The sequence below is a fragment of the Cibotium barometz genome, chromosome 8, assembly GCF_041138505.1.
Source record: "Cibotium barometz isolate CiBa-2024 chromosome 8, ASM4113850v1, whole genome shotgun sequence".
In the NCBI taxonomy this organism is placed as follows: Eukaryota; Viridiplantae; Streptophyta; class Polypodiopsida; order Cyatheales; family Cibotiaceae; genus Cibotium; species Cibotium barometz.
Genome location: NC_141053.1, coordinates 52,426,677 through 52,439,982, shown reverse-complemented (window position 1 = coordinate 52,439,982; position 13,306 = coordinate 52,426,677). Strand labels below are relative to the sequence as shown.

At 38.4% G+C, this 13,306-nt stretch overlaps 1 protein-coding gene across 1 annotated transcript; it reads right to left on the bottom strand.

Annotated features, from left to right (window-relative positions):
* Positions 1–5,313: 5,313 nt before the first annotated feature.
* LOC147636392 (uncharacterized) lies at positions 5,314–9,254 on the bottom strand. Its single transcript, XM_086801144.1, has 10 exons — positions 8,815–9,254; positions 8,539–8,647; positions 8,322–8,453; positions 7,934–8,246; positions 7,277–7,534; positions 6,889–7,179; positions 6,555–6,805; positions 6,399–6,473; positions 5,912–6,294; positions 5,314–5,835 (listed from the first exon to the last, which is right to left on the bottom strand). Exons 1-10 carry the CDS (start codon positions 9,252–9,254, stop codon positions 5,706–5,708), a joined length of 2,382 nt encoding a protein of 793 aa, XP_086657270.1. The 3' UTR covers positions 5,314–5,705.
* Positions 9,255–13,306: the final 4,052 nt, after the last annotated feature.

Sequence of the window (13,306 nt, the reverse complement as noted above, 5' to 3'; positions counted from 1 at the left end):
TCTTTATACCTATTTCCAATTAATTCCAATTGCACATTGGAAAATTCTTTTTGAATTTCTGTTTCAGGGGAACTCATCTGAATTATAAGAGATATTTTTCTATCCAAAAATATTCAAAATATGAATATTCTCTCTCTAGAATAATTTTTCTCTCTCTAGGCTAAAATAGTTAGCAACAAGGTCTTTATATTTCTGAAGAGGGTTGATTACAAGGGAAGATACTAGACATCAAAAAGGGGGTTGGGGGAGGAATCTTACAGCTCACATAAGATGAAGAGTTGAAAAATGTACAAGGTTTATTAGTAAAAAAAACTATGAGCAATATTAAAAATATGAGATATTTTGGGTATCCAAAAATGAGTAAATGCTCACATAAGATGAAGAGTTGAAAATGTACAAGGTTTATTAGTAAAAAACTATGAGCAATATTAAAATGATTCCATTATGACACATATGTAAGGAAGGGGAGTTCTTTAAAGGAGGTGCATATTTCACATAAGATGAAGAGTTGAAAATGTACAAGGTTTATTAGTAAAAAACTATGAGCAATATTAAAAATATGAGATATTTTGGGTATAATGATTCCATTATGACACATATGTAAGGAAGGGGAGTTCTTTAAAGGAGGTGCATATTTCACATGCTTGAATGAGTTTTAAACTCATAAAAATTGAGATATTTCATCTCTCCTCTCTCCTCATTCAAGTCTAGTTCCAAAAAGTTAGCTTAACTGACCTAAAAATGGTCAAAAATTGACCAAACTGATTTGGAAAATTCTAGAATCAGTTTGTTTGGTTAGGAGCTCAATTTTTCCTATAAATAGAAGCCTCCCCCTTGTTGAAAAATAGATAGTGTTTATGCATCGTTACTCTACTCCACTTAAGCCAAGAACTGTGAATTCATTTAATAATTCACTAGTTTTTGGAGCTTCCCTCTTTCTTCAATCCCCATTAGTGGCTCCATCAACATACTTAACCAATTGATTGGTTGGGGGCCTCTACCGTGAACAAAGAATCAAGCAATTTATAAGGTAATTAGTGAATATTGATCTTTTCTACAATTTCTCAATGTTTCTCTCTTCTCAACCCCTCTCAAGCTTGAGAAGCTTAATTGGTATGGTTTTTTTAAATGCTATTGAAGTTAATTGGTGAATAGTAGTGAAGAGTTACATAATTTAATAAATGCTATTAAAGCTATTTTCCATTTATGTTTAAATTCTAATGGTTTTTATGTAATTTCTCTCTCTCACTCAAGAAATGGTCATACTCATGACCCATTCTCAATCCAAATGAAGCTTTTCATAAAGCTTTTCCTTAATCCAAGATTAAGCTATGCTTGAGGCCAAATTAATGGCTTTTTTCTATGCTCTTAGTTTATGCATATTGATGATTCAATCCATTATGGATTGATGATCCAATTAGAGACCATTCTAATTATTTCCTTAATGATAAGCTTTATCCCTTAGAAAAATTGAGATTTATCAGTCATAGCAGCGGAGCTATGGCAAAATTTTTATAAAAATTACGCATAAATTAATTTCATTCAAAGCATAAAAAGAGGACTTCCTACCATATTCTAGGAATTATCATCCTAGATTAATTGAAAGAATTTTATTATAATCATGGAGAAATTGAATTTTTATATTATGCATAAAGAATAAGTTTTTATATCAAAAGTGTTACTTTTATCATTTTTATTTACATGCATAGAAGTATGCATAATGGATAAATTTTTATATCAAAAGTGTTACTTTTATCATTTTTATTTACATGCATAGAAGTATGCATAATGGATAAATTTTTATATCAAAAGTGTTACTTTTATCATTTTTATTTACATGCATAGAAGTATGCATAATGGATAAATTTTTATATCAAAAGTGTTACTTTTATTATTTTTATTTACATGCATAGAAGTATGCATAATGGATAAATTTTTATATCAAAAGTGTTACTTTTATCATTTTTATTTTCATGCATAGAAGTACGCATAATGGATAAATTTTTATATCAAAAGTGTTACTTTTATCATTTTTATTTTCATGCATAGAAGTATGCATAATGGATAAATTTTTATATCAAAAGTGTTACTTTTAGCATATTGAATTTCATGCATAGGGATATGAAAAAAAATGATTATTTTATTATAAAAATATTTTTTTAAATGATTATTTTATTGTAAAAGTGTTACTTTTATCACATTTGAAATTCATGCATAGAGGTATGCATAAAAGATGATTATTATATTGTAAAAATGTTACTTTTATCATAATTGGATTTCATGCATAGAGTTATGCATAAAAGATATTTTTATACTAAAAGGTCACCTGCGAAGGATCCTAGAGGGTGCTGACCATACGGTGCTCGGGCTTTGGGTCGCCCAGGATACCCATGCGTGCGTCGAGGAAGATATTGGAACAAGGAGTAAGAGTTGTTTTGTGAAAACGGGCGTGGATCTGGTTGATTGACCTTGCTGGTCTTCAATGGATGAGTCCATGGCTCTTTATATGGATCTGTTGGTTGATCTTGCTGATCTTCAACGAGAGTCCATCTTGATTTTTATAAGTGATTATATTGCCGAGTAATATGGGCTAGGAACTATTGAAAAGGCCCCTGTGTGGACAGGTGGTGAGCGTTCTAGTTGCCAATGATGCCATAGATACTCTGATGAAGGAATGATGGGAATCAACTGGATAAATTGGAAGATTGTGATTAGTGGTACTATGGTTTCATTAAAGGATTGTTTTAAAGTTAGCTGATGCTAAGAAAAAGGTAATTTTCATATTGGGTGTGTAAGTGGTGTGGCTAGTCTTATGTTTGCATGAACTTCCGGCTAGGGGGCCTTGGAGCTCTTTTTCTTGGTACCCGGGACAAAACCTAACCAAATTCCAAATTGGATCCCATCACTACAGCTGTTGGGCGGTTGGCTAACCCATGGGATCGGATGGGGTTAGGCTGGATTGATGGATCCGTAAATCGAGATTTAAATTCTATTATTACGATAGATGAAGTAAATCCCGGATAGTAAATTGTTCTATGGATAGGAATCAACGGCTGTGCCTCTTGATGGGGAAAAAAGCGTTGATCCCAATGATCCAAGTGCAAGTTTCTTCCTTGATCTGACCAAGTACCGTTAGAGGTGCAGTCGGATCGGTTTGATCAGTAATGATCTTGACTACGTTAGAGTAAAGAGTTATCCTGGTGGAATCGCCCATGCTTTCCGGGTAAGGGAAATTTTTTCGGGTTCGGTTTTTGAAAAACCGACAGATTAGTCTCTTGTCCGGATATCCGTGGTGGACGAGGCCCTGAGTGTGGGTCCCTGCCCCGCGCATGAAGTGCTACTTCCGCTGCTAGTACCCCGAATCTGTTGCACGGTGGGAACAGGGATCTCACACACTTGCAATCCACTCAAGGGTGTTTAGTAGCCCTTACCCGGTAGGCCAAGATCTCAGATTTGATAGAAATCAGTGTGCTCCAAGCTTCATAGCATCAATGGCAAGCTTCATAGCTTTTCTTCACAGCTTCTTCTCCCTCTTCTCTCACTCACACATAAACCCTAATAGAGAGCACCAGGCTCTGATACCATGCTGAAAAATAGGTAGAGGGAGAGGAGACACAAACACAAGAGCAAACCCTAATGTATATTGCAAACCCAAACCATAGAGGGAAGCCATCTCCCTTCTCACACAATGCATAAAGCCATAATCCATAATACACAAGACACACTATGAGTTGTGTCCACACACATATAACCCTAGCTAATGTCCACACATTATGACCAGCTGGACGAGGTAATTTATGTCTCACACATGCTGCTACCTAGCATGCCCGCACATAACACAGCTGGCACACATTGACATCGAGCTTGAATCTCAACAAGGGGTTCATTCGTGTGGGCAATCCTCTTTTGAAGCCAAAATTAATGTTCAAGGTACTCATGTAGATAATTCCATTTGACCCCACACCCTGAATCATGCCAGAGGCATATTCAGAAATCACTCCAACAAAACAGCATAATGTACCATACTCTCTCCGTGCCCCATGCCCTGACTCAGAAGAACTACTCCCATTGGAAGAAGAGGGTACCTTATGGACAAATGTCGCAAAGCACACAAAGCTGGCAAATCCTCAATTAGCTGATTTGCTCGAGATACAGATTGTTACATTCATGATTAGCTATTGTTTTAGAAGATGGAGGAAAGTAAATCCTGTGCACACTTGAGGTGGCTACACCAACATAATCACCAATAATAACACTCTTTCAGGCTCTTCATCTCTTTGAAAACTTTCTGGGATAGACTGGCCGCTTTTCTTTTTTGTTGTTTCCTTCTGTTTGATGTCGCGCACATCTCAGATGGTATCGTTTGCTTCATTGGCTAGGTGCAACTATGCCCTTTGTCCTTGCGTTTGTTGCTTGATCCTTCTTCTTGCTTTGCAATGGGTTTTTTCTTGGCTGTTGGCACCTTCTCTTGTTTCCCTTGTGATGCCTGGCTATTCTCTTGCTTCTTAGCTCCTTCTTCCCTATTTTCTCATCATGGACTATAGGTCACGTTGTGGTAACTACTTTCTTCTTCTTGGACTGCTGCTACTACATGCAAGAATAATCTTGCTTTCTCTCTGGTGCACAAGGAATGGCGGACTCCCTCTTTCTCTTAATCTTACTACTAATTACTCCTTAATCCTTTTCTTTGCCCTCAAATTACTCCTAATTGGTGAGGAGTTTAAGCATTAGGATTTGATAAGTGGATTAGCAATGTTTATGCTATCCAATGATATGATTACCCCAAAAAAAAATATCTAATTAGGTCACTAATTAATCCACTCAAAAGAGGAAAAAATAGATAAAAGAGACCAAATTAGTGCTAATTCTTATAAATTAAGGCCTAATTAAGTGAACTAAGAATAGATTTAAGTCAAGGAAAGTGTGTAGCACACTAATGCCACTCGAATTAGCCTAATTACAAGAAATTTGGCTCAATTTTTTAGTTTTTTGCTCTGTTTAAGTCCACTAATCACACTAAGGAGAGGGGTGCGTCAATACAATGAGCGTAAACCAATGAGCGTTACGAGCAAGGGTATTTTATGAGCAACAATTCCGAGATAATAATAAAACCTTATTTCCCTATGAAATACAATACCTCCTAAAAGAGGAGCCACAAGAATATGCTTTAACTGGTTGGCTGCTTGGAAATAAATAGGCAAACAATTAGGTCCTTGTTACATGTTTGTAGTCAACACAGAGAAAAATTTTGAAAAACGCATCATCAACAAAAGTATTATAGATGGATTTAAGAGATATATTGGGCAAATTTCATCATGTCTAGGACTATGTGCAATTTTAGTAAAGGTCCATGAATGTGATATTAAATCATCTAAGTTGCCAACAAGAAGGTTCATTGTTCTTTAGTTCAAGTGAGAACCAAATTCATGCGATGTGCATGATTTCAGGGTTCTAACATCTCTAGCCTCAAACATACTCATGTATCTTATGAAGCTACAGAAAAACATTAATCATCAAGCTACAAAAAGTACCAACAAAACAAGAGAATGGCTTGTGAATCCTTTATGACATAGACCTGCAATCCACCTAATACAAGAGTCAAGTAATACATCATCTATCAAGCTCAAAAAATGAAGCTATGAGTCTGTGTGGGGGGGCAGGAAAGCATGAATCCACATAATCCAAAAATAGCGCTATGCAAAAGACTACTTCTCATTTGCTTCATCATCAAGAAAAATACACCTTCTCCTACGTTTCTCCCGTCCCAATGATCGATCATCCACAGTGGTGCTTGTCATGTGTATTGCCATTGCCTCTGCATAACATGGTAACTCACTTTAAACTTCCATGACAACATCAAAGAAAAAGAGAAAAGAAAAATGTAATAGAAAGACATGCATGTTTTACTTACTAGTCGGATGGTGCATCATGCACTTCATAATCACCAGAGGATGTGTCACTTTCTCCAAGGTCTGCCACCTTTTTTGTGCCATAGATCTCCTCTATATATGGTGAAAGGTAATCCTTGCATATCTCCTCATCATTATCAATGACCAAGCAACCACGGCCGGTGTGCATAGATGCCTTTAATATAGGCCCTGTCCCAGCCCCCAACTCCAATATTGTACCTGTTCGTGGGCAAAGAGCCTCAGTAAACATAAGCATATGAGAGGGACTCCTCTCTAGAATCCCTCGCCAACTACCACTTTTTCCACCACGTCGTGCTCTATTGCTTGAAGGTAAGTAATGACCAATAATCTCACAAGAGAGGTCCTGCTGCAAAATATTTCCCACCTACAAATTGAAATACACATAGTATCAAGTGATCACATTCAAAAGTAACCTCCAATCATTTAAATTCAATGCACTCCTAATAAGTACTGAAAGTGTCATCCAACCTTTAATGCACTCTCACTATTGAAAGGAGGATCCTTTCCCCTCTTGTGGAATGCCAAAGCATAAAATACATTCACCTATACAGGCAACAAAGAAAAAACAACACAATATTAGATGACAAATAGCAAGAATTAACATTCAAGTGAATAGACTTAAACCTTTTGCATATGTCCATGCTTTTGTAGCAGAGATAATGACTCAGAGCTCTCCATAATCCATCTGAAACCTAGCTCCAAGCCTGTACGCTTTGCAAAGCGCTCCACAGAAACAAGAGAAGAACTCAAGCAAAACACTAAGACCCATCCCATATCATCCATAACACATGATGCCGCCAATAGAGAGAACTTCATGTGGTCATCTGTAAGGACATTCCATTGTGGAATACCTTGAAACCCATGAATAGGCAAACCTGCATATTAATCATGTATATCAGCAAGTTCCTTTTACACAAACACCATCACAAAAAAGGAGTATACATCAAAAAAGTTTTACCAGTAGGAAGATCAATGAAAGTAAGGTCAACACTCCAACTACTTGGCTTGGAATTTCTCATCTTTGGACCTCCACCCAAACGCACATAAAACTCCCTCATAAAAGCAAACCCCTCATTGAAGTTTCCGGATGCAAACTCTTTTCCAAGCACTATGTAATCGTAAATCCAAACCTTCGAATGATTTTTGACTCCATGCTTCTCCACGAACAAAAAGCTAGAAAGTGGAGCATACACCATAGCTCCCTTGGTACTTGTCTTGTGTGCTATAGGACTCTCCAAATTACGCGTGTCTATAGATAGTATGTCCAACAAAAAAATAAATTAATAAAATCCAGAAAACTATTAAAAACAAATATTTAAATACAGTCCAGAAGAACCCAATGTTACCTTTTATTACATCTCCCTTTTTTTGAGAGGGACGCCCCTTGTTTTTTCCCAAAGCATGCATCTCTAGCTCTTCTCTCTCTTTGATAGATTTCAACTCTGCCTCCATTTTCTTCCTTTGCTCCTCTGACATCTCACCTGATGACCCAGAATCAGATTTGCATTCTCCTTTTAAATGTTGAAGGTATCTCTCCTTCTCCTCCTCTAGGCACTCTCCTTTCTTCATGTCAATCCACCAAGGGCAATGCTTTCTCTCCCAATCCGTCAAGATAAAGACTCCATTAGGATCTTTACCTTCACGAAAGATGGAAGAGGTATACATACTATAGGTTGGAGGAGAAATCACAACCCAAGCCTTGCATATGTCAGGCAAACCATTGATTGTTTTCTTGGCTATTAGATGCATTAAAAACCTACAAAAGAGATATAATAAATCAACTAAAAAATAAACACGGTTCATAAGATTTCAAGAAACAATGAAAAAAGAGAATTACCTATAAACCAACCGTCTTGAGGAGTTTTTTAGATCCACATGCTTGGCCGACGGAGTTGCCACACTCATCTCTTTCTGGAGTTCATAAAACAGCACTCCTCTATAACGGTTTACAATATCTGCAAAGTAAGTCTCTATGTGCACATCGACAGGTAGCTCCACCTTATTCACCCCCTGAGTAGAATCTACCACTTGGTGTAGAAGCCGTGTGGCATCCTCCAATACCTGATCCATCCAAACCTCCTTTGCAAGCCAAGGAATGTAGTGGTGATCTCCAAGTGGCATACCATAGCTCTGCCGAAAGTTCTCATCTGCACCTAACATCTTTAACATTTTCAGCTTGAGATTTTGGGAACAAGCAGCACTAGAAATGGCATAAAGTTTCTCAATTGAGATCTTAAACTTCTCATCCTCAAAGGGCAGCTTCCATAATACATTGAACCACTCCTCTGAATTAGATGGATTTACCACCGAAAGATTCTGTGCCACCAACAGAAAAGAATTAGAAGAAGAAATGATTGTGATGCCAAAGAACCAAAAGCAGAAGATACAAACCCGTGTCATCCTTCTATTATAGGATTTGACGACACTCCTCCTAGCTAGTGTCTCAGCCTTAATACGCTCATCCTTTGCCAAGCTTGAGGGAATCTTCTTAATTGCCAATTCTAAATCTGATTTCCATTTATTCTTCAAAAAATAACAGCCATTAAAAAAACACTTAATGACAAAGATAGCAAAGTAACATTCTTAACCACCTTTATTAAGTACTTACCCCATATACAATGGGTCCAAGAATAGCTTGAGTGAGAGGATACCAAACTCGCCTTCCAGATTGTGCCTCCCTAGACCTGGCCTTCTCCATTGACCTCTTATCTTCTTCCGTGAAGGAGTCAGTGAAATTAGATGCATCAAGAGAGCAAACCGTGCTTGTATGGAATAAGTAATCTTTGAGGTTTGTCTTTACAATAGCCTCTTCATTCATTCTTCATGAAATAAATAGAAACAACCATAAATACAATGTTGAATATACAAAATGTTGAATACTCACATGTTTATTCTTTGAAGTGCAGCGATAAGCCTCATCTCATCTTGTTGATTAGGCACAATGAATTGCGCCATAACTCGAACATGTCTCTTCTTATCATTACGATACATCTCCTTGATGCTCTCAAGCCAAGAAGCGGTCCTGTGATTTCCCTCCCAAACATAAAACATCTTTCCACTTAACATAGACCACTCATCTTTAGATGCAATCTCCTCCTCAAACTCTGCATTGACAAGCTGCCAGTTTTTGTCCCATGTCTTCATGATATCTTCATCCACATCCTTTGTGCTGCCATCTGGTAGATTTATGGAGAGAACAAACATACCTTTCATCATCAAATATCCTTCCTCTTCAAAAACCTTCTTTAACAATGAGAGATCTTTTCGAAGCTCTCGCACCCTCTCGTTGACCAAGCATCTACACAGAGGGATCAATGGAGGCATGGAACCCTGATTAAGTGCCAAGCTGTCTATGAACTCAGACCCATGTGGCTTGATGATGGATTGTGGAATAAGATCATCCACATCTTTCTCATCCTTGTCACTAGAAGCATCAACCTGTTGTTGAATCGGTATGAAAGGCTCAGTTAGAACTTTGTCTCCAGCTTCTTTGCTAACTTCCTTTTGAATGTGACTCCCTTGACCACTCTCTGCCATTTCAATGGTCTTTTCACTGCCATCACTAGGTGGAGATTTTCGCTTTCTTCCCACATTCTTGGCCGTTGATGTCTTCCTTTTTCCAAGAGCAGGTGACTACAAAAGACATTAAGAGCAAGTGATTATACAAGACATTGTTCTTTGCAACACTATTTCGCCAGCGAAATACATAAGGATGGAAAAACACTTGACATTACATGCATTCAGAGTTGCATAAGACAAATTCACAAATTTCAAGGCATTCATGCACCTCAATTAACCAAAACGAGGAAATTTCAAGGCATAAGAAAAATTTCATAACACATACATGTGAAATCGAAAAAGTCTTCATCACAAATACCTTTCCACATTGCATTGAGTGGAGGATGGATGTGTACACCAAGTTGGGAAGGTTTCCACATTGTAGATAGGTATGCTAACAAGAACACACACATACACTATTTCGCTGGCGAAATAGTGTATGTGTGTGTTTTAGTTACCACAAAAACACACACAAACACTATTTCGCTGGCGAAATAGTGTGTGTGTGTGTTTTTGATAATCTGCAATGAGTGTGTGTGTGTGTTTTTGATAATCTTCTGAGCTTGGCCATCACGACATAATCCTACAACTATGAAAAGGCGAAATAGTCTGTATGAGTTTTGGCTACCACAAAAACACACACAAACACTATTTCGCTGGCGAAATAGTGTGGGTGTGTCTTTTTGATTGTCTATCATATCATCATCATCATCAAGAGAGCAACAACATCATCATAGTGATGGATACATGTGCAAATACATCATCTCCTTATCATAGTGATGGATACAAGTGCAAATATGTATCCTTATCAATACAAAATGAGATCTTGTGTGTGTGGTGGCATCCTCATCCATCTAGAATATCTATCATAGGAGAGACTATGATTATCAAGAGGATCGCCATGCCCGCTATGAGAGGTGGAGTACTTATGAACATCGAGTGCTGGGAAATCTGGTCTAAGGTTTAGGCCGCACCTCTATTGCCATGCGAGCGCACAAACACACTCACACACACTATTTCGCTGGCGAAATAGTGTGGGTGTGAGTATTTTATCCGTCCTTTTTAAGGGCAGCTCCTGTTTGTGAGCCTCAACTGAGGATAGTGTGAACATGCACCATTTAGGCAGAGGGCATGAGTGTAGTAGTATAAGTGAGATGTATGCTCGATTAATAGGCAGGATTGCAGAGGAATTCCCTCCTCCAAGTCACTCACTAAAAGGTCAAGCTCCCATGTAGGTGGAGGGAGTGTGCAGTTTTGCAACAAGCTTGCAGAGGAATTTTAAATTTTTTCTTTTCAAAAATCAATCCTCAAACAAGCTGTACTTTTTTCCACTTAATTCACCAACATGGGCTTGTATTCACTGCATATTTTTGCATCGAAGCTTTTCATATCTTTGAAAATCGGTTTAGGCCGCAGATAGAGTTGTCAAGCTTCGAAAGGTGTCATGTCTTTAAAATGTCAACCCAAGGACCAGGTAATGGAGTAGAGTTGGTTAATAAAATGAGGCCTAAAGGTGAGTTAGGTGGCTGTTGGGTGTTCTTTGACTTTGTGAAGAGAATGCATGACTGGACGACCATGGCTTGCCATGTATATAATCCATTTGTGCAAGAGATGCAGACCATTGCAATAGGGGATTTTAAGGTCGAGGACACAGAGTCCCAGATTTTATTTTGGACATTGTTGAATATGGTTATGGAGAAAAAGGGTTACAAGAAGGCATGTTTCAAGGGATTCATGGCTGATGAGGCTCAGGCTAATTGGCGAGCAGTTAGGACAGTTTTTAATGGAGGCCCTGAAAATGTCATGGTTGGAAGAGAGAGGTCTTGCTCCTTTCATTGGGAGCAAAGCATGCAGCATCATGCAAAAAAATGCATTCCCTCTCATAGCCAAGAGGAGTTCAAGTCACGATGTCGTGCATGGAAAGCAGCACCATCAGAGGAGGCTGCTGAGCAGGAATTGGACAATCTTTGGACATGGTTGCAAGAAGGTCATGCTGACAAAACCAATATCTCAGCTTTGCAAACATGGTTAATATGGTGGCATGCAAGAGTAGCTCACTGGGGTGAATACATGGTCAAGGTAAGACAATCTAATATGGAGTTGACTCCTGCCTTGTAATTTTGATTCATTTATCTTATGTTTAAATTTGTTCAAATATGCAGGCCATGGAGGGAGATGAAAAGTACCTTGTTCCAAGAGCAAACTTGGCGGAGTCTATGCATGGGAGTTGGCTGGCATCCAATGATGGGGTGAAATACATTTCACTCTACAATGCTTGCTATAATGACCTTATGAATACTCTAATCCAACAGTCAAAATATGATAGCTATCTTAAGGGTGGCCACCTTGGATGTGGTCCTGGATTGGAGAAACTTAAGAGACGGGCCTCAACAAGTGCAATCCCACCTGCGGCAAGAGAAATTGTTGATCTCACAAATGAGGCTGCTGTAGAGCTGGGGGCTGCCAATAGGTCTCTCTTCGCAGATGGTGATTCTAGGTCTGTTCGACGAAAAAGACGAGGTGTATTAAAGAATCCTATCAAAGAGGGAGATTCACACCGACCAGAGTATGAGTATGTCACTTATAACACACAACATCACGGTGCACCCAATGTTTTGCAGGAAGTACATAATGAGGGAGAGGTGGAAATACATTCAACAAGGTGGGCAATCAGAAGGACAACACCAGGGAGTAAGGTGCGGTGCCAAGGATACTTGAGAAATGAGAAACGAAAATGTAATGAACTTATTGATAAAAAAGGTAGGGCAGGATTACTAGGAGTGCCAGCACCATGTTTTGAGGGACTCATTGAAATCCCCTCTGGAACCAGGAAACAATTTGTATGGTTTTGTGGAAGTAATGTTGACCATACCTGGGAGCCCTCTCACAATGTAATCGAGAAACCAAGCACTAGACCTGCTGTGTGGCCCGTTGCAATTGGAACTTCATTGGATTCTACAGAAATATCTGCATTGTCAAAGGCAGGCTTTGATTTGAAGAACATTAGTGCAGAGGCACATCAACAAGTAGGGACTCCTCTTGCAAGTCATGATGATGCTGATGTGCGTCCCATGAACCGCAATGGAAAGCTAGTGATTGTTGCCAGGGTGGTGAACAAAGAAATGCGGGATAGAATCAAAAGGGCTGCAGAGCTTATTTGCACTGTTCATGGGTGTAGGGTTGTTGTGCCAAAGGAGCATGTTGAATACACTTTATCGACTGAAGGAAGCATCAAGAAAGGACAAAACTACTTGGTTACTGTTTCAGCTTTTCCTTCTTGCACATGCGATGACTTTCAAAATCGGGAACGCAAAGGCAAAAGATACATGCCTTGCAAACACCTTTACTTTATTTATATGCATGAGCTGGACTTGAATGTGGATCACCAAAAGTTTATTCACCAAGCAGCCCTCACTAAAAGAGAGTTGCAGCAAGCTTTGCGACTAGTTGCTTGATGATGTAATTTTTACTTTTTGGTATTGCGCATAGTCCATGTTGGAACTCCTTCAATGTATTTAATTTTTGGTGTTGTTCGCAAATTGCAATGAGTTGTAGCAAGCATTGCTGCTAGTGGCTTGACGATGTAATTTTTACTTTAAGAGATTTAAATTTCAATTTTTCTTTGATGTGCACTTTTTACTTGTATTCATAGGGAAATATAAGCTTCCTTTGCCTTTATTCATACTGCAATGAAACTTATAATGTATTTCTTTTTGGGATCTTCTTTAAAGTCATGTTTGTAATGGATTTAAATTTCAATTTTTTCTTTGATGTGCACTTTTTTATCTTTATTCATAGGGAAATACAAGCTTCCTTGA